The 22,818-nt window shown below is 40.4% G+C and overlaps 1 protein-coding gene across 1 annotated transcript in view; it reads left to right on the top strand.

Moving 5' to 3' along the window:
* LOC113007710 (cytoplasmic protein NCK2) overlaps window positions 1–18,022 on the top strand; it is a 41,596-nt gene extending 23,574 nt beyond the window's left edge. Inside the window, exons 2-4 of the mRNA XM_026144569.2 lie at window positions 2,172–2,413; window positions 12,669–13,444; window positions 16,679–18,022. Coding sequence (XP_026000354.1) covers window positions 2,188–2,413; window positions 12,669–13,444; window positions 16,679–16,873 — 1,197 coding nt within the window. The 5' untranslated portion in view covers window positions 2,172–2,187 and the 3' untranslated portion in view covers window positions 16,874–18,022. The remainder of the gene's footprint in view (window positions 1–2,171; window positions 2,414–12,668; window positions 13,445–16,678) is intronic.
* The last annotated feature ends 4,796 nt before the right edge of the window (window positions 18,023–22,818 follow it).

The following is a 22,818-nucleotide window of genomic DNA, read 5'->3' as shown; positions in this document are numbered from 1 at the left end:
CTTGTCATAAATCTGCCTTTTCACTTCAATTTCCTGCCCTCTCCAAAGAAGCACAGCTGCTGCTTTTCCTGAAAATCAAACTGTCCCTTCTGTCTCTTTTTTTCCTACTGAATTCTTTGTAGTGCACTAAAAGTTGTCACCTCCTGGAAAGTTGAGTAATTTAACTTAGGGTGAACTTAAGCTATGACAGCGTTGCACAACCTTCCTCCTTTCCTTTCTTCTGTTGTCCGTGCTCAAGCCCGTGAAGAAATCCAGTTTGACAGCCTTAGTGACAACAAGCAGAGACACATTCATGAGTGCAGATTTCATCTGCTCAAACTGTTGCATTTCAGTTTTTATTGTTCTGTTGCAGAGACAGAAAGCGGCTATTAGATGCTGTCGTGCAGTGACACACAACCCTGCTTTCGGCTGTAACTGTAAGAATGTATTCTGTATCGGCTGCACTGTCTCTGCGGTCGTGGCCTAATTGAAGCAGAATTGAATCTCTCCGGTTGAAAAAACAGCCGGAGCTTTAGAGTGCTTCCATTTGCATTTCATAAAATGTAGCCTACCCAGAAGATATCAATCGTTCCACCAGTAATGGAATCTTTTTATACGGTCTAATTTGTGCAGCTCCTCTTCTCATGAGTCATAAATCTCTTTTGTGGTTGTTCTTTATCTGTGCTATGCCCTCTCATTAAAGACTAAAATGTAAATGATTATAGGCGTAAGGGAATATACAATCCCCCTGCATTATAAATCTGTGCTGCTGATTGTTTCCCTTGTGTCAAATCCATGTACATGCATACATATGCTCCCCATGCTTGTGCTTGTCTGTTTTGAACCCTGACCTTTGTTACTGCTGTAATTCGGTGCCTCACAATAGCTCCCTGATAGCCTTACATTAGATTAGACTGTAGATATCAAACAGGCAGTTTTATTTGATTAAGTTGCTTGGCAATAGATGACAAAAAAGCTTTATAACACCCCTTTCAACTGTCAATTATTTAACTTATCCGTATCTTCAAAAGGCTCCTTATAATCTCCACTAATTTCTCGTCAGTCATGTCTTGAAGTAATCGAGCTTCCACTTGTAGACTCCTTACTTGGCAGAGAGCTAAATATAAACTGGATTGTTAAGATGGTTCTCATACCATGAGGTGGCTTTTATCACAGAGCGGATTTTCACAAACTGGAGTAAAAAATTCCATCAAACATTCCTTATATCTCTGTGCAGATTTCCCCCAAATTTGGTTGCATCATAAGTGATTCCTTGTCAATGCCTCACGTCGAATGACCTTACCTAAAGCTTGGTGAAGTAGAGCATGTAATTGCTCACTGTCTGTCAGAAAAATCTAATAGGCAAAGTAATGTGGATGTGTGTGCGTGCTGAGGAGGGTGAATTCAAAATGAGCACACAAATTGATTTTGTGTGTTTGTTGTTTTCTACCAAAGAAGTCCTTTGAGAATTATTATTTATTTATTTTGAGGGGTTGATGTTTTTAGCACCGTTGTCCTGAAAAAGAAAAAGTTTGCCAGTAAGAATTTCATTAGCAGTTTGAAGAGTTGTTCTAGTCTCCATCCAATGAATTATCTATTTAAATTTTGATTAAATATGACTCACAAACATGAGATTGTCATATTTAGCTTGCTTACGTAATCTAGCCTTCTGATAGACTGGAACCCCCGTACAGGGTGTATGCAGAATAATGCCCAGTGTGAGCTGGGATAAGCGGTTTAATAACTTTGTGCAGGGATGAGTATGGATTATTTTTGTAATGACTTCTTATGTGTCACAGCAGTGCAGAGCCTCACATAAACTCACCTCTAAATTATCCTTTGCATTAGGGGGAAAAATACATATTTTGACATTTTGTAAAAGATGTTTTTGCAGTCTTTTGTTAGTAATTGTCATTGTTAATAATGTTGGACAGCAAATCTGGTTAATAAGTAACAAAATAACAACTTTATGGTTGTGATTCATAGATTAAATATAACTTGCCTAATGGCTGGAGTCAGGTGATGAGTCAGAAGCAGTATTTCCTTATAATAATTAACTTATGTGCTTACTAATAGCACATAAGTGAATGTGTATACTGATGTACACCATTTGTATGGCAGTTCGCAAAGAGTTTTAGTCCTTGGCTCACTCCAGGTTTCTCTCTCCCCCCCCCCCCCCCCCCCCCCCACAGGAGGACTCCATGAAAGATGACAGAGGAGGTGATTGTTGTAGCCAAGTGGGACTACACGGCCCAGCAGGACCAGGAACTTGACATCCGTAAAAATGAGCGTCTCTTCCTCCTGGACGACTCGAAGACCTGGTGGCGTGTCCGCAACGCCTCCAATCAAACGGGATATGTGCCATCAAACTACGTCGAGCGCAAGAACAGCCTGAAGAAGGGCTCACTTGTGAAGAACATCAAAGACACTCTGGGTAAGAGGAATTCAGTCACACGCTGCTTAGAAGTCAAAGGTTGCCTTGTGTGTACAAGTTGCTACTGCCAGGAGATTATTCTCAGTAAAAGCAGAAAATCTCTGCATCCTCTTTTCAATACTCTGTGCGCCGTGGTGGAGGAGATAAGATGCGGTGTTAAACAGATGTCTGTGTGTGTGCACTTGTGTTTGCTTGAATTCTCTCTCTCAAAAAAAGTAAAATGATTTCTTCACCATGTCTACCCCCTTGCTGGGAGCTGTTACTGTGCCCTGCAGGGATCTTGTTGAGTTGCCCATTGCTCTCAGCTGTCAGCACTCTTGTCTCTCAGTCCCCATTCGTGACTTGAATATATTAGAAATTACATGTTGCCATAGCTGTCAGCCTGTGACAGGGATTGCAGAGAATATAGTATGGCTAAATGAATTAAATACATTTAACATTCACCATTTAAGCACCCTGATCAAAAATAGAGGTTTTCTTTGTAATAGCCAATTATAAAAACAATATGGATGAAAGACAGCAAAGTTTGTCTGTTAGCATCAAGTTTGACAGACTTTTAAAAGAAAAATAAGTGTAATTCTTTTATGTGCTTGCCTGTCTTGCAATCAAGACATCAACAGAGATATAGTAGAGTTTACATGTGACCTCATGCATAATACAGCAGCTTAAAGTGGCATAGACTGAATATGTGGCACACAGGGCTTTCACACGTGCCGGAGAGCATTGACTTTAACTTTTTGTACAGTAGCGCATGTTGGTATTTTGAGACATTCCTAAATTAACGGTGAGCTCCTTAGTGCGGCTGCACAGTGGAATCTATTTCTGAGCTTTCAGCTACGGCTCCAAAATATGATCTGTGATGGCTGTCAGGCATCCTGGTATTTGTTTAATTTATTATAACTCGTAGCAAGACAAATAGTCTCACAATGGGGTCCTGTTAGAACACGCGCTAGTCGAATACTTGATATCTAAGTTATTTTTACATATTTCTTTTGGACTTTAGGAGTAGGGTGACAAAATGATTGGAAAGAAGTTGCCCCCCGGAGTACAAATGCCACAGAGGTGACCACCGAGAAAAATAGCCTTCACAAATGAGATGGCCGATCGCTTACAGATTTGTGGTGTGTCCTGGTAAACAGCCGACATCAAGAAATAAGCCTGCTCTTGTTTTTTTTGTAGCAGGAAAAGAGCCGGAGGCAGAGCAACACTGAAATTCATCTGTTTTGACACTTTTAGTATGACATACCTTTTTTTGTGAAGAAGAGACTGATATGGTGAGAAGGGGAAAAAATAGAAATGCCTGCTGCGCAACTGGAATAAAAATAGTAACTGTGTGGCCCTGAAAGGCACCCATATTTTGATTTGAGGGGAGGACAGTGAAGTGGAGAATAGAGAAAGAGCTAAAAGGAGTCTAGCCTAATGCTCTGATTACTCTCAGCTCTGTGGCTACCAGCCCTCGGGGAAACTCTGTAGCCTCATGTGGGCTAGCGTGGCACAGCCTGCCACTGTCACCCTCATAAGAGTTCACTGTGTACAGAGACAATAGCATCCCCTCACTCACTCCCCCACCTCAGTATTGTTCCCATCAGCTCTTTTCTCCGTCACTGTAGGTCTCTGCTTTTCTATGATCAGTGGTTTAATTAGTGGAGAAATCAACCGCCTAATGGTTGTGCGAGAATGATGGATTACCTCTCTGTCCCCTGACTAAGTTACATATCGACTACATCATTATGGCCTAGTTCCATTTCAGTCTAAGTAGCGTGCTTCCAGCTAGTAGCTCTTTAGTGTTAAAAGCCAGAGAAAATTCAATAGGCGAGTACGCTGTCATGATGAAGTGATGAGCAATAGGTGAGGTCAGCCGCTAATGGAACTTACACACTGAAATGGAGAATCTGATTGGCTGGGAGCTTGATTATTTCATCCTCTCAGCAGCCTGGCCTTTTTCTTCTATTTTTCATCTCTTCAGTCAGTCCATTGTGTTTATGCAGCATGTTGGTAGTCTATAATTATTGTTATCTTCAGCTTTTCCTTTTCATTTTCTGTGCTTTAATGTGGCTGTATCATCAACATCACTCGAGGCAAAATTGAACTCTAAATGGCTGCGTGCTGCCTTGTGCCCCACTTTGCTCTCCCAGGAAATAAAAACAGTAATGACTGAAAGAATTCAGCTAAAGTCCTACTTAATCCTGAAACTGGGCCAGTACTCAATGTGCAACATATTGAAAAATTTGATTTCCGTCCACCTGTTTTTTTTGTTTTTTTGTTTTTTTTTGTTGTTGTTATTGTTGTTGTCTGTTTGTTTGTTTGTACTGCTGCGATCAGTGAGTGATGGTGCGTGGGTGAATATGGAGCTGTGCAAAACACTTCTTCCTAGGGCTGCTCGATTATGGCAAAAATGATAATCACGATTATTTTCACTGAAATTGAGATCACGATTATTTGACGATATTTATTTAACCCTTTAAGACCTACTATAGAACAGAGTCCACCAGAGCTTATATTATTTTTTTTACATGCTGTAGTGCCATTTGTGGGAGCATTTCAAGTTGCTATACATCAATACAACTGTTATAGCCCATATTTTAATAATATGTATGCATTAAGTCCATAGTAATTACATAAATTGCAAAAAAGTGCAATAAACTACAAAAAAAATTGAAAATCGCTTTTGTTTTGTTTACATATATTTCTACTTGGAGAAATTTAAGAGGCTTATCCCTCAAAACTTTAAATACAATAAAGTTGCAAAAAATAGTTTCCCACCACAGGAAATTTATTTTGAGTGTCTTCATAGTTTTATTTTGGAGATACAGCAATTTTTATATACTGCAGGAAAAACAAAAAACAATCCTATGATGCAAATTTGCAAAGAAAACAGCATGTGCATCATTTCACTGTGGGAAGTGTTACGAACAGCTGATGGATCGGCAAAGCGTGTTTCTGGAATATTATGTTTTTGTTCCTGCAAGCGCTTTTTATGCAATTTTTGCAAAGCTATATGTGGAAGGAAACCGTGACCGAGGACAAGCTGATGGCATCAGATGTAAGTACAACTCCTCCGGTTTCATATGCAAAACAAATTATTGCGCTAGCTTACACGGTTCAGGTTCTACAGGGATTTAAAAATAGTTACGCAAAACGGAGCGTGCTGCTCTGACCGGCTTTAAAGGGTTAACAATGACTTGAAAAAATAATATAAAATGGTGTGCAACACCACTGAAGTTTTTTTTTTTTTTAAACTCTCTTTTCAACCAACGGCAGTCACTCTCCAAATAACTTCTGCTTAGCTTTCCGGGCTTCCCTCGGGTCCTCTTAATCAGCGGTCTCCAACCTTTTTTGCGCCACGGACGGTTTATGCCCGACAATATTTTCACGGACCGGCCTTTAAGGTGTCGCGGATAAATTAGGGAGGGGCTAATAATCGGCTCAGTCATTTTTAATGATCGTTGAAAGCCCAGATCGTAATCGTGATTAAAATTCGATTAATTGAGCAGCCCTACTTCTTCCTGTCTCAGGTTAAAAAGCGGCATACCCATGGCCCATTTCACTTCACTTTTTAATAAACATGGTCATTGTCAGTGCTACGTTAAATAGACCTGTGTCCTGCTTAAACTATACAAGCTTCAAAAGAATGTGCAGCCATTTCAAGCACACTTTATTAGTCCTCTAGGTCTTGGGTTCTAGCAACTTCTGTTCACCCATCTTTTTTAACACAACAGAGTAGGGCTGTTCGATATAATGATATATATCGAATGACGATATAAAAATGTCTATCGTTTCCTATTACGCTACCGTTTGTTTTGTGGTGTTGTGAAATAAACTAAGCAATGTTTTTTCATCGTTTTGATTGTCACTGTAGTGGCTATATTAATTTCTTAAAGTTCTCTCTTTCTCTTATATTTAATATAACCACACTACGGATGGACAAGAGCCTGTTTTTACGTGTTGTCGTTAGCAACAATGATGGTAAAACCATCACGTGGCTCCGCTGTCCGCTTGTTTGTTTTCCCACGTAAACCTTTCACAATAAAGCTCAAGATCCTTTTGAGACTTTTCAAAATAAACCGAATCACGTGAAAGAGTATGCAGAGAGTTTACGGATGAGAAGCAAAAAAGAGCCGTCAGGTGCTAAACAATAAACCTTAGACTCAAACGTTGAAAGAAATGGTGGCCGTTACAACTTATGTCTAAAAATGTATAGTTTCATTCATGGACTCCAGGTAAAGGACACCCAGCTGGAAACACTTCACGCAAGTCGAGTTGCCCGAGATTCACAGAATTCACAGAAAATGTTACATTTTTGTGATTTATATCGTTGTCAGGACAATAAATGTCTTATATCGGGATATGAGATTTTTGTCATATTGCACATCCCTACAACAGAGTCAGATTACCAGCAACTATACTGAATATGTTTTGGCTCATGGCTCACTAGTGGTATACTGGTGTCCATAGCTGCTTCCCATGGTACTCATATCAACAGAGCAACGCTGCTATAAAAAAAAACACACACACACACACACACACGCATTGCTCACATGTGATTCACTTCAACTACTCCTATATCATACCACTCGATGAGTCAGTGCCAATACTTTCCTCCAGGACCAGGTATTGCTTTTTGATTGTTGCACAGACTTGCTGCTGGGCAATGTTGGATTTTGTGGACTTATTTATTACAGTAACTTTCCCCTCAACTGTCCTCAACTCTAAGTTATAGAGTGAAGCAATATGCTGCAACATGCAGACACTGAGGCTTTCATCAACTCACTTCCCTCTGAGTTGAAGTCCTCTGGGCTTGAAAATCGAGTCTTCTTTCAGAAGATGAAGAGGTAGGTGAACTTTGGGAGTGAATGTGTGGGAGGAGAGAATAAAGCCTGCTGCTGCTCAAACCAGTAGGCCAGTGCCTTGAAGTGGAAATGACTAGGGGGGGAAAATGTGCACCTGAGAGGTATGTGTACCTATCTAGGATAGGTACCATTGCTTTCTATCATTCAGTTATAGGTCACTTGTGCATTAATGTTCCTAATGACTTAATAGAGACCCCTGACCGTGATCGGTTTTTCACGCATGTGCTCAAGAGTTCTTGGTGTGTGGCAACAAGCATTGCCAGAATCAACTTTTTAGTTCACTGAGCTGTTATTACAAAACACACAGAGAAAAATCTATACAGTGTCGATAGACATTGTTCACAACTGGGCTTTCTCACACATGGTGCTCAGCAGGGTATAGTCGGGCAGGTTCTTGGTACTGGAAGTACTCTGGTTTAGTTGGAGAAGCTGCCTGGTTAGAACATACAGGAGGGAGGACACATGATGCCCACTCGTTTGCTCTGAATTAGACAATTGTTGCTGGTGTTCTTAAATGGGCACAGTTAGTGATTACTCAGGGATTATACTAGAGATCTGTCAGGTTAAAGACTATTTGATGCCTATAGAAATACGGTGGTGCAGTGCATGTTTGAATGAGACTCTAGTCGATTGCCACCACAGCTTTTAACATAAAAGCAACATTTCCGCTAGGAAAGAAATTAACCCTGGCATCTTTGACTGGGCGCTACACTAGTGAGGTACAGACTGAACAGCTGAGCCGTTTTTGGCTTCGGTCCATATATGTACTTGAACGAGGGAGAAACACTGTAGAATTCATTTCCCACTTTATAGCGCGTATCAGTGTTAACTTGCCAAAGGATGATTTAGCCTCTTTGACAAGTAACCCCCCCCCCCCCACACACACACACACACACACACACACACACACACACACACACACACACACACACACACACACCCCCATGCAGTCAGGTGTCTTTACTTCGGTGGTGTGTGTATGTCTGTGTGTTTAATTATCCGTAAAGGTTCACCTGAAATGGGCCCAAGAGTCTAGTAGTTGGATTGCAGTCACTGGATACAGAATATTCCCCCATACACTCATACACACACACACAGCTATCAGATATATGCTATCCATAAACATGATCTGTTTGTTATTCCTATCTCATCCCTCTTCTTTGCATTTTTGTCAGCTGTGGCCTCTGATGTGCCTGGTCTCCTGCATGTTTTGTGTATGTGTGTGTGTGGAACAGCTGCCAAGGGACCCCTTGTCTCTCTTCACTCCACTTCTTCTCTCCTCCCTCTCTCTGCCAACAAGTTTCATGGTACTCTGTGTGAACCCTGCAATTTTCAAAACAATGTAAATGTTCTATTCAGCAGTGACATTTCAGCTTGCTCTGTGGCACAAATGGGTGATTAGCTGTCAAGATGCTCACTTCACTCATTAGTGGCACACATGAGCATATGACACAAGCCTCAACTGTCAAGTAAATGGTATAAATGTTGTCAGCCGTGTGGCATATCATTATTATTTTAACATGAATTTGAGAAAAGAGGAGATCTCCTTGGTTATGTTCAGCTCAGAGACTTTAACTTGAGGTCTCACTGAAATGCACGCGCGTTTTTAAATACTTCTCTTTGAAAGTACATGAATGAAAAAGTCAGAGACAGGTAAGACAGGAGTTGACTTTGATCCTAGATATGCCTGTCATTATCAAGCCCATGGTGGCTGCTCCAGTTTTCATTCCCTGTCAGCACCAACTATTTTCAGCCTTTTGATTTAAATAGATGTGTGCACGGCCTGTAGATGATGTCGTCAGAATACCAAGCAGATAATGAGCTTTCATTTCAATCCTTATGAGTAGCGGGGGTGCTCGGTGTGAGTGGAGGAGTAGCTCTTTCTTAATTCTAATATCGCGAGTATCACTCTGCCCTTTACCTCTGAGGTTTCTCATAGCATATCCTGTATCTAAAGTATTTTTTGCACTTGTAATGCTTCAAACAGCCCATGAGTACAACTTGCAGCCTCAATTAGTTTTCTTGTGACTGTAACTGCCTCCTTTCCCCTAGCAGCCGAGGCCATTCTAACTATTGCTTACTTCCAGTTATCTACTTCAGGTTATTGCAACTTTCATTACTGCTCATATACAAGAACTGATTAGTGTTTAGTTATTTCTTACAAGATTAAGGGAACATATTATGCAAAATTCAGTTTTTGATTGCTTATGAACATCCCTCCAGTGAGTCTGAAGACCCACAAAATGTGAGATGATCAAGAAGCTTCATCCTTCCAGCAGTTTTGGTTCATTTTTGATGCCATTTCCCCACAACAACAGAAATATCTCTATATGTTTAGTGTTGGTACAATATGGGGCCCATATGTATGAACGTCAGAACTACTAAAGTGTAATTCAGTGAAAGACTTGACGACTGATTTAATACAGATTTTTGCAAATTTTGTGATTCGGTGCAATTTATTATCAGCCTTTTTGTCAGTTAGTTGCATCTGTTGGCTCATCTGCTACTATCTAATTTCATATACACTTTATTTTACGACAGGAGAAATCCCAGAAAAGCCGTTCTCATTTACCCATGTTTGTATTATCATATAGCTGAAGGAGTTTTAAATAACAGAAGTACGGCCCATGTTAAGCAGCAGTCAAAACAGCTGTTTCCAAGGTGCTGCTCTGCTCTGTAAAAATACATTTTTGTAGCCACTCTTTGAAAAAATCACCATACCCACATGTTAACGACAACGGCTGCCGTCATTCCAGCAGTGTTTACATTACTGTGCAAAAATCCTGAGCTCCCCTCATTTCTTTATGTGGCTTCCAAGCAACCAGATTTTATTCTACTTTAAATGTAGTCTTGAGGAATGCTTCTCCAGGCTTTCTGAAGGTCTTTCAATGTTTTTTGGACAGTGGCTGCTTTTTAGTTCGTTTTCAGTCCAATCCTAGTACCTGACCATTTTCACAGGAATGTTTTTTTTGTTGCTGTTTTGCAGTTTGCTGCTGTTTTGGTTAAGCAACTTAACATTCACCTATGAGTCACTGAAGCAGAAAAAGGCACCTGCCTCAAGGGATCAACCATTATTGTGTCATAATAGTATAGCAAAGAACTAATTTTTACCTTAGGCGGTCTGTTAATAGCACCCTGTCACAAAAACACATAATGTATTCCCATTTCTTTAGTTGAATATATGAAAAATGCCAAAGACGGCAGTTTTACAAAGTGCCTTGAGGCAACTGTTCTGTGATTTGACACTGTACGAATAAAATTGAATTGAAAGAGCTTTAGCACAAAACTAGGCATATCTCCAGAGTGTACTTATTTATTTTTTTAACTGGACAAGTGCAGGACAAAAGAAATGACAGCTGGGAACTATAAAAGACTGAGATAAATTGAAACTGCTACTGCAAAATTTCACAAGAACTGGAAAGAATCTGAAATTTTTGGTGTAAATGATCATCCGTGTATACAGAGGAGTTCAGGAGAGATGTACAACAGAGTTTTTACAGGCATGACTCTGTCATGGTTTGAGGCTGCATTTCAGCCAGTGGTTTTCGGGATCTTGTCAAAATAGAAAAGTACCATCAGATTTTGATCCCCGTGCAATATCATCTATAATGTTTCTGATTGGCAACAACTTCATTTTTCAGCATGACAGTGATCCCAAACATGCTGTTGGAGTAAAAATGTACCAAGCCTCCTCAGAGCCTGGACCTGAGTATGGAATCATCTCTACAGAGAATGGAATAAACGGACTTTCAAGCTTTCACAGCACTATTCATATAAAAAGATCACAATGACTGAAAGCTTGAATGTAGCAATTTTTTTTCTTCTTTTTTTCTCCCCTCCATGCACTGCTATGCATCTTTATCTATTGTTTGATCAGCTGAATGTACTGCTCCTCTCTGCCACTCGCCATAGAGAGTACTGGCAGACCCAGTTTGTTAGTCCCCTGCATCCTCCTGCATCCTCCTGCTCTGCGATGAGTGCAGCTTCATGTAGAAGCACACGTGCAGCTGCTGAAGGCTCTCTTAATAAGGGTAGTGTAGAAATATATCAGAGAGCTGTGGGGCATAGACTTTCTCCAACAACCTGGAACATTAGATGTTGGTAGTAAAGTAATGTCCATGACTATTTGAAAAAGTTCCTACTTTTCAGCTGTTTATAACATTTCCCACTTATCATTGGGTGCCCTTTGTGCTCTTTATTAGAATTTGTAACGGCAAAATTTTAAAACTAAACTATTCAATGCTTCACAAAAGCCTTTTCATCCTAAAAATGATCACATCTTTATCTCTAAATGCAAGTTTGGATGCAGAATGGATTCTGCACCTTTGCAGATTAACTAGGTTATTAAGCTGGGCAGACATGGTTAAACACACTAAACCAACTAGGTGTATGTGAGAGGACCGTTTGTGTTAGGTTTGTAGCTTGAACCTATTCGCTGGAACGTTAAGACAATATAATTACACTGCTAAGCAAGACACAAATAGGCAAAGTTCTTCATGTTACTCGTGCACGGGAGAGAACCGGACAACCGCTTGACTCCAGTTGGTCTCGTCCGTTCTCCCGTACCACTGTTCTTTTATTGAGGTTACATGAATATGCATAAGTTCATTAACATATGACGTCTACATACAAACAAAGAGTACCTTGCCTGTGTGTGTGTGTGTGTGTGTGTGTGTGTGTGTGTGTGTGTGTGTGTGTGTGTGTGTGTGTGTGTGGACTGCTGATCAAAGGGTCAAACATCCTTGGTCAGGAAGAGGGTAGCCTCCCCCTCACCCTAGATGGTTCATCCTAGATAACACGGTGAGGAAGTCCTGCAGTTCATCTAAACAAAGAGCACTTAGACTAGAACAGACGCAACTACGTTAATCCTACCATAAAATAATAAGACACGGTATGACCTCTCATGCTCCCAAAGTGCTGTCTAATACACACAAAGTTTGCAGACTATCAAGGATCAAAACCTCTACCAATCTACAACTAATTACAAAACTCTAAGCATATATAAGTAAATATTTCTAAGCATAAATGACAATCAACAATACAAACTCTAACAGTTTGTACAAATGAAGTGAAAGTATGACGCAAGTGAGAGAAGTCTGCCATGTTGACTCTTTACTGGAAAGTGGCATAGTCAACAATTTGGAACAAGTCTGACCAGGAAAGTACATGCAGAGTAGAACGAGCGATCTATCCAGTTATTTGAACTGACATGTATAAGACAAGCTATGGGGACATATGAGATTTGTTAACTAGCACCAGACAGACACAATTGGTGTTGACCTGGTAAGAAAAGTGGGGTATTGCGGAGACCAAATTATGATATGACTAATCTGGTAGAAATGTGGGGAAAAAATTGTGTGTTTGCTACCATCTGTGTAACGTTACTCTTCTGTTTATGTGCACAGGTTTAGGAAAAACTAAGAGGAAGACGAGTGCCCGAGATGCTTCCCCAACACCAAGCTCAGACACAGAGTACCCCTCCAATGGCAGTGGGGGTGGAGGAGTTGGGGTAGGAGCAGCAGAGAGAATCTATGACCTCAATATCCCTGCTACAGTTAAGTTTGCCTACACAGCAGAGAGGGATGATGAGCTGACCCTGGTGAAAGGCTCCAGAGTGATCGTGATGGAGAAGTGCAGTGACGGCTGGTGGCGGGGCAATCAGGCGGGGCGGGTAGGCTGGTTTCCCTCCAATTACGTCCAAGAGGAGCTCGGAGGGTCAGATGATAGAGGGGAGGGCGATTCCTCGCAGGGATACCTCGAAGCTTCTCAAGGAACTTTGTTGGCAAACGGGCGCACAGGTGGCCGTGGGGGAGTTCTTCACCTGGTTCAGACTCTCTACCCCTTCAGCTCTGTGACAGAGGAGGAGCTAAACTTTGAGAAGGGAGAAGTCATGGAAGTGGTGGAGAAGCCCGAGAACGACCCAGAGTGGTGGAGGTGTAAAAACTCACGTGGCATGGTGGGCCTGGTACCTAAAAACTATGTGGCGATGCTGGACGAGCGGCCTGGCCCGCCCTCCTCTACGTCGAGCTCCCCACAGAACCGCCTCCTGGCACCGGCACGCTCAGGGAGGTTCGCTGGCAGGGACTGGTACTACGGCAACATCACCAGACACCAGGCTGAGTGCATACTCAACGAGAAAGGCGAAGAGGGTGACTTCCTCATACGAGACAGCGAGTCATCGGTGAGTCACTTGGGTGAAGTCATGATAGAGTAGTATTTTGGATACTGGGAGAAACTGAGGATGAATCCTGGTAGAAAAAAAAGAGCAGTTTGGAAATATAGTCCGCATGTTTCTCCATGTCAGGACCTGCGTTTAAGTATTTTAAAAGCTTAAAGACATGATGTATATGAAATCTTGACCTTTTTAGTAATCAGTCCTATTTAACACAAACATTAGACGCAACCTGATAAGCAATCACATGATTTTTCACATTCACATGCTTAGAGCAGAAGCAGCTGGTCGGAGAAATATTTAACCAGAAACTGCTACAGTAATTACACTCTCAGTGAAAATTACTTCTAGCAAGGATTGTTGTGTTCTTTTTTCTTCATCCATCTTTTTAACTACTTAGAAGCTTAATTTGTAGAATTTGTAGAATCTGTACAGAATTTACCCTTTGCTGTTGCTTACACTAATAACAACAAAAGGCTTCTGGTCAAATCCTCAAGTTTTTTCAGTGATGCGTTGCTGCTGAAGCTCGTAATAATTACACTCCAGTATGTGCCATTTCATTAGTTACACCACGTTAGACCCCCTTTTGTCTTCAGAACTATCTTAAATCTTCTTGGCACAGATTCAACAAGGTGTTGAAATATTCTTCAGAGATTTTGGTCCACGTTGAAGTGATGGCATCACACAGCTGCTGCAGATTTGCTAGCTGCATATGATGCGAAACTCTTCGTCCACATACAAAAGTTGATCTATTGGATTGAGATCTGATGACTGTGGACGGCATTTGATTACAGAGAGCCCACTGTCATGTTGTGATGATTTGAGACATGGTGCATTATCATGTAACCACATCTGAAGATGGTACACTGGGCTGTTCAAGGGATGGACATGGTCAGCAACAATGCTCAGCTGTTGATAAATGATCCTTAGTTGGTACTAAGGAGTACAAAGTGTGCCAAGAAAATATCCCACACAGTTACACCACCAGCCTGAATCATTGATACAAGGCAGAATGGATTCTGAGTTAAACTCTACCATCTGATTGTTGAAGCAGAAATAGGGACTTATAAGACCAGGCAACAATTCCAGTGTTTCCAGTGTTCTGTTGTCCAATTCTGGTGAGCCCATGTGAGTGGCAGCCTCAGTTTCCTGTTCTTAGTTGACAGAAGTGGAACCAGATGTGGTCTTCAGCTGCTGTAGTACATCTCTTTCAAGGTTCAACGTGCTGTGGATACAGAGATGCTCTTCTGCGCACCTAAGTTGTAACAAGTAGTTATTTAAGTTAATGTTCTCTTCCTGTCAGCTCCAAGCAGTCTGGCACTTCTCCTCTAACCTCTGAAATCAACAAGACGTTTTCACACAGAGAACTGCCACTTAGCAGATATTTTCTCCTTTTCAGTCCATTCTCTGTAAACATCAGAGGTGGCTATGTAGTAAATCCCAGTAGAACATCAGTTTCTGAAATACTCAGACCAGCCTGTCTGGTGCCAATGACAGTGCCAGTTCAGTCACATGTTTACTAGAGGTGGGAATCACCATACATCCCACGATACGATATTATCACAATACTTAACGCACGATACGATATTATTGCAATTTTTAAAAATATTTTGTGATATTCAGATTCTGTACATAAAGGTAAACTTTATCAATATTCATTTTATCTAATATCAAAGTCTCACACTCAGTCTTTCTCTTTTCAGTCAGTTTTATTGTTGACAAACTGAACGGTTTGTATTACAGTCTAGTCCAACTTAACTGAATGCAACCATCTGGTACAATTATAGCTATTCTGAACTATGCAATTTATGAAAACTATGCAGCCCCTTCAGCAACTGAAGAATTTGAAAGTAAAATAAAACAAAATATAATTTTACATTAAATAAAAAAGTTTTAAACTTAATTAAAATAAAACATGTCTTAAATTAAAATAAGTAAACTGTCATGTTTATTGCTGCCAAAAAAAAGTTAAACACATTTGGACAGTGAAGGAATGTCAGGATTCTTGCTCAGAAAAAGGATCAACATGCTCTGAAGTCAGAGCACAAAAACCTTTTTTGTAACAAAATATCGATTTCTGCTGTCCCTGTATCGATACGTTATTAGCAAACAAAATATCACGATACTACACAGTATCGATTTTTTCCCCCACCCCTAATGTTTAGTCACCTTCCTTTCCCATTCTGGTTTTCAATTTGAACTTCAGGAAGTCATCTTGACCACGTCTACATGCCTGAATGCATTAAATTGCTGCCATATGATTGGCTGATTAGATATTTTTATTGACGAGCACCTGAACATGAATTTGCCAGTGAGTGTATGCTGGCATAGCCTGCACAGTGCTCTCTCCGTAACCACCATTTTTTGTGGTCCAGTGACATTGTATAACCTAATAAAGTACCTACACCACATAATATTGTTAACAAGCTTGTCTTGAAATATCTTCAGTTATGCAAGCACGGCTGAAAAGCTGCTGATTAAGGAAGGCATAAATCTGGTTTGGAGCAAAAGCCTTTGTGGCTTCATTACTGGCTGAAAATGGTTACAAACCAACCGCTTTGAAATGCATCTTTGTGTTATGAGGAATAAAGGAGATTCCATGCAGGACAGAGTTTATTAGATTAAAAAAAGTTTTTCTTTTTAATGAAAAGGACAATTCACGGTGACCGTTAAATTGAATTGTATATTATTTGTTGCTGTAGATCACCTCTGTCATTGCACTGCAGCCATCTGATGTCAGCTGTTATGAAGTGAATTTCTTCTTTTTTTTATTTTAAGTGCATCTAAAAAAGATTAGGTTGTGTCTTGGCGCAGGGTTTCAGATTTCTTCAGTACGTTTTTGATGTCATAAATACAGCTTGCATGCGGTCACACTTTAAATTCGGATTTTAGGTAACCTCAGAAAAAACGTCCCACTTACAGCAGTGGAAATTGAAGCGTTAAGAGTAAAACTCTGCACGGACTGAACATCTAAGAAGAGCAATGACATGCATTAAAACACCTTTTTACGTGGGGTTGGATGGTATATGGGATTATTCATTTTATTTATTTATTTTCCTCACGGAACACCAGAATTTCACATGTTGCAGTTGGATGAATGTAGTTCAAGCTCTTTAAGTTTAGGCGTATGCTGCCACCTGCTGGTTGTAACACAGTCTGCTTTTGAATTTATTTCCACATTTTTCCCCCAGTCATTCTCTCACATTTCTAACCGTAACAACTGTCTGCATTTTTGTTTTTCAGCCCAGTGACTTCTCCGTGTCTCTGAAGGCGGTGGGTAAGAATAAGCACTTTAAAGTGCAGCTGTCAGACGGAGTGTACTGTATTGGCCAGCGCAGGTTTAACTCCATGGATGAACTTGTGGAGCATTACAAGAAAGCTCCCATCTTCACCAGCGAACATGGGGAGAAGCTGTACCTGGTCAAAGCACTGCTGTGATTTACACACCCTCACACCTACACTGGATGCTCATACACACACACATGCACTCTCATACACCAAACACTAATGCCACTCCCCGACTGTCTTAACTCAAGCCTTAGCTCTGGACCCTCTTGCTGTGGCGTCTGTACCACGTCTAGATCCTCTCTCGCACCTCCGCGTCTTATCTGTCCTAGCAGTGAGCAGGCGAAACTTTCTCTAGCTCTCCAACCGAGCCGTTAACCTGAAGACAGCCAGCACTGTGTCAGCAAATATCTGCATCCTTCATTTACAACACCATGCCAAAAGAATTAAATACGAGAAAAAAGGAAAAAACAAAACAGCCTCTCAATCTAAGATGTGCAAACTGCAGTGACCAAATCTGCTGCTAACAGAACGCCTGAAGCCTGGTTGGGTGTTGAGCTCTCCTTCTGATGTCATACATAATGTCCATTTACTAGCACGCACATTGTAAGTTACACCATTGCTCTTAATCCACACAGGAGAACAGACATTTAAGAGTTCAGAGAGAACTCAGACCTCTGTGGGACCTAACTCTGGTGTTGTCCTGTCGAATCGCTGGCCATTGTTTTTTCTTCACTTTTTTTTTCTTTTTAAGAAATGCTTGTTACAGAGTTGATGCTTTTTTTTGTCTCTTTTTAAAAAATAGTTAAATTAATTTCCTCTCTGGAGGTTTAAACTGTTGCTTCTTCATTCAGTGACTTCACAAAGTGACCAGAATCACTCTCTTGCCTTTTGCCCTTTGTCTCAGAGTTTTCACCATTCCTCATTTTCTCCTCATTTAAATTTCTCCTTTTTTTTTGTTTAACTTAAATCCCTCCTTGTTTCCATCTTCACAGACCCCATCGTTAGTTTGTAGTACTTAAAATCTGGATACAGCACTTCCTAAAAGCAGTCTAGGTGGGAGCACTAATGCAATAGTGGAGACTTCTGATTTCCTGTAGAGTTTAAATGTTTTATTTGTGTAACCAAATGTGCCACCTTGTACCCATTACTACTGGCTCCAGGGCTGCACTGCACTCGCCATAGTACGTCAGTCGTTCATAACTCTGTGCTCATGCTTTATAGTGTCACGCTGGACATGTTACTGTTCTCCAGTATTTCACGATACTGACTGAAGAATAATAAAAAGCTTTTTTCTGCTAACCTGAGTAATTCCACTTGATCTGCTCCAGCGCCTGCCCATGGAAATAAAATACCTTCTCACATCTGACCGATGAGAACTTTGGAAGGGATATTATACCAAAAAAGTCTTTAAAAAGGAAAAATGGTAAAGTTATTACCTGAGACCCTGTTTCAGAGTATTTAGGAAATGATATACTGCCTTTACAAATCACAAAATCTTTCTTTTATTAACAAATGAATCACAAAATGACTTGGAGAGTAGTCCAGTTTTACTGAACATATGACAGGTCTGAAGCCTGGTCTCTTTGAATCTAGCAAAAAAGAAAAATTGAACGAAGTTGTCTTTATAAAAGTAAAATGAATAGTAATAATCCACCCTGAAATCCAGATTGTCTGCCTTTAGCATGGCCAGCTAAACAGTTTGTGACACTTCAGGTAGAAGTGAAATCAAAGATAATTGTTTCTGGGTAAATATAGAGATGCCATTGTACCCTTGATGTGTGTTGTGCATGTCTAACAGGTGTAGGAACCGTAACAGAGTGGAGCAGGGCTTAGGTTTCTGTCTCTTTATATACACATATATAAAAAAAATTCATCTTTCACTGTCAAGAAACCAAATACATTCTCATCTTAGCTGAAAGTTATAACCTTAGTCCCGCCACGCATTTTCCTCTTATTTTTGTTTGCTATGTGCATTTGTTTACCAATGGAAGTGTTGATCATGGGGTCCTCAGCTTTTATATGATATATCTGAATGTTATTGAGCATTGTTATTTAATTCTTGTCTCCACTGTATGTATATATTCAAAATAAGAAGAGGTGCATATATGAATCATTAAGATCCAACTATGGTACTGTATCACCGACAACGTGATGAGAATTGAGATACTTTTGTTCAATAAAATTTTTTGAAGAATACTAAATTATGTGTGATTACTTTGAAAGGTTAATGCCAGCATGGTGTAGCCGTTCTGCTCTGAGAGAGAGAGGCTTTCTCATTTTCTAATGCGATCAAATTAACGGTGATATGAGACTCCTGTTAAATTCCTTCTCTGCTGATTTCATTGCTGTCTGATTAATTATCAGACAGCAATGAAATCAAGGCCCTGAGGTTTCAGAGCATTTGCAAATAATTTCCCCACCGTGCTTCATAGCTTGGCTGAGTTCAACTTTTGCCTCAGTATTGTCCTGGAATTGTTTTGGTGTTTAAATTATATGAAAGCAGCTTTAAGCAAGATGTGGAGAAGATGAAGATTTTAAGAAAAATGAAAATCACTTCAGGATTATTCTAATTCTTTAAAAAAAAAAAAATGAGCGTTTCCTTTTTTATTTCACACATTTCTTTAAGGGAACCTAACGGGGTTTACCACTGTATACAAGCCCATTCAGCCATTTAAAGTCCCCCCCAGGCCTCTTGAATCCTGTCTGGCAAATAGCTAACCCCTACAAACGTCAGCTGGTGTAACCAGAATCGTTCTGATGATTGAGGTCACCCTCGCAGGGTGTTTGTGTCTGAGTCAGTCACAATTAAACCGCCATCTGCCTCAGCTTTGACAGGACCAAGCTGCCAGTTGGGATTTCATATCTTTATGTGAGAGTGATGACTACAGCATGTCAACGTACCTTAAACTGCACTGGGGTTTAAATGGATTGGCTCTCTAGTCTCACATTTTTAATGGAGATCGAGTACACCGTCTTTTGGGCCAGCTGTTATTTACAAAGCAGTGTCCAAGTGGAAAGATGAGACAGAGCTGTAAAAGTTATTTTATTATTATTATTAATAATAATGACTGAAAACGTCGGAAAAAATGTGGGCCGCAGTATGCAGAATTCCCCACATGGTGGCAGTATTGGGCTTATTCGATTGTCACCTGAACTGTTCACCTGAGCAGCAGGATTATGTGTTTGGTTGTTCTGGCAACTCACACTGCCTGGAGTCTTTAATCTGAATGAATTAAACTAAAGCTGAATGTCAGCAATTTCATTGATTTTCATTCAGCCTCTTTCAAAATTCGTCTTCAATAATAATGCAGGGTTAACTGGCCAAAGAATAAACTGGTGAACAGGGGAGCACACGTGAATGGTTATCTAAAATTAGTGTACTTGATTTAAAAGGAAAGTGAGCTCAAAGCAACCAAAGGCTCAGCAGAGAGAGGCATCATTACTGACTGACTGCTGTAGTTTAGAGTAATTCAAATCGAATTGTCACAGTCACTTATTTTGGTATTGTTCTTATTTTGTAGTGTTCGTAGCAGCTGAGTCGACTCCCCGTCTCTAGTGGAAAAACAGAAACATTAAATTAATGAAGACGTTTGTGTTTCTTAGCTCCACAGCATGTTTATACCCCACTGACACAAAGACAATCAGAGTTGTTGTTTGAAAGCAGAGTTGTGGCCATCAGTGTGCGGCACCGACAACTGAGAGAAGGGGCCACAACACAAACGGGGGATCACTAAATATGTGATTAAACAATATTTCAATATTGAGGTACGGCTTATCCAGCAGAGAGCACAAATGCATTTCTCCATTTCCTGATTTATTGTTTTCTTATTCGTCTCACATGTTTCAGTTCATCAAACCAACTCTAATATTTGACAAAGCTAAGCTGAGAAGATACAAAATGCAGTTTTTAGATCATGATTTATTATTAAGGGGAAATGCTTATCCAAACTTACCTGGCGCTGTGAAAAAGTAATTGCCTCCTAAACCTTTTAACTGATTGTGCCACCCTTGGCTGAAAGCATTTTGGATAACTGGAGTCTTTCCTGTCACTGTTGAGGAATTTTGGCCCACAGAATTGTTTGAATTCAGCTATGCTGGAGGGTTTTGAAGCGTGGCCTGTATGACGTCATCCCAAAGCATCTCAATGTAAATCCAGACTTTGACCAGGCCTCTGCACAAACTTTATTTTGTGTTTTGAGCCATTCAGAAGTGGACTTGGTGGTGTGTCCTGGATCATCGTCCCATTGTAGAACCCAAGTCCAGCAACGCAGCCTCAGACCATCACACAACCACCATCATGCTTGATTGTTGGCGTGATCTTTTATTATTTGCTATGTTAGTTTTACAGCAAATGTAATGAGACTCAAACCTTCCGAAAAGTTCTGCTTTTGTATCGGCAGTCCACAAAGTATTTTCCTAAAAGTCATCAAGATGGGTTTTTTTGGCAAATGTGAGACAAGCCTTTGTGTTCCTCTTGGCCAGCAGTGGTTTTCTCCTTGAACTCTCTCATGGATGCCATTTTTACCCAGTCTCTTTCTTATTGTTGAATCATGAAATCTGTCCTTAACTGCGACATGAGAGACCTGCAGCTCCTTAGATGTTGTTTTAGGGTCTTTTGTAACCTCCTGGATGAGTCATTGATGTGCTTTTGGAGTCATTTTGATAGACCAGTCCCCCGTGGGAAGGTTCACCACTGTTCCCACTTTCCTCCATTTATAGATAATGGCTCTCACTGTGGCTCTCAAAGCCTTAGTGATGACTGTGTAATGCTTTCCAGATTAATCGGTGTCAGTGACTTTGTCAGCTTTTTCTTTAGTTTGTGGTATGTGTTGATTTTTAAGATCGTTTAGCCTCCTTCACTTTGTCAGGTTTCATTTAAGTGATATGTTGTGCCAATGAAACTGAACTCAGCTTTGTGAAAAAATGTTGTTAATCACCTCAATGACATCAATCAATTCATAATTTAACAAGGGGTAATTACTTTTTCACACAGGCGAGATGGGTATGAAAGCTGTTCTCCTTTAAGAACTGAAATCATTTAAAAATTGCGTTTTGTGTTTACTCAGGTTGTCTTTGACACAGGCACAAAAATTTAAGCGATCCAGAAGGACACAAATGCTTTTTCATAGCACTGCGTTCACACCAATCCTATCTACCCTGCCCTCCCCTTCCTCATGATCTTTGATGTCAAAGTCTATAATCTGCCTCATGCTTATCCACACCTCTCTTGATGTTGTTTTGCTTTAATTTATTTGCCAGCTCGTCTGTGGGAGTCCTTGCACTCCCCGTGTCTCACCTTAAGGTCAAACTGTACCCTTTTCAGCTTGTTCTTGTCACCAAACCTCTCCTCTTATTTATTTATTTATTTATTTATTTATTTATTTATTTATCCATCCATCCATCAGCAGATACTTGTCTGTAGGTCATTTTCTTTTAGAAAAACAGCCATCCTGGTTGTGACAGTGGTATCCTCTTAAAAACTGTCACGCACTCAATAATGTTATTTATATCACCCCCATGTGGCCTGCACAACTAAATCTGTTGTTTCAAAATAGGCCACCTGGTCGACCTCTTCAAGATGAAGCCGAAGTTTAATTTAACATTGGTAGACAAATGATCCAGTGATCTGCTTTCCCACATAGTGCTGTCAACATGCTGGGGGAGGAAACCAAAACAACACATGGCGTTTTATACTGTAAAGTAAATACACTAGAATATAGAAAGAAACCTCCATAATCATATGACACCCATGAGCAAGCACTTGGCGACAGTAGGAAGTAAAAATTTCCCTTTAACAGGAAGAAACCTCCAGCAGAACCAGGCTCAGGGTGGAATGGCTGCCCGCCATGAGCAGATGTGGAGAGTGGTGATGCATAAACACAGAGAGAGTGAAAAGAGATGAGTGAAGAAGAAACCCTCAATTCATTATGGAAAGCCTCAAAGCAGTCAGAGTATATCAGTGTAAAATAAGATTTATCAAATCGTAAAAGTGGAGAGGATGTCTGTTTAACAGAGAAAGAAGTACTCTGTTGGGATTATATGCTACTGTGAGATCTTTAAAATATGACAGGGTCTGATTATTCAAGACTTTTTAT

Source organism: Astatotilapia calliptera, chromosome 16 (assembly GCF_964374335.1).
Source record: "Astatotilapia calliptera chromosome 16, fAstCal68.1, whole genome shotgun sequence".
NCBI classification, from domain to species: domain Eukaryota; kingdom Metazoa; phylum Chordata; class Actinopteri; order Cichliformes; family Cichlidae; genus Astatotilapia; species Astatotilapia calliptera.
Note: the sequence above shows the minus strand (reverse complement) of the source record. Positions and strands in the feature narration are given on the sequence as shown.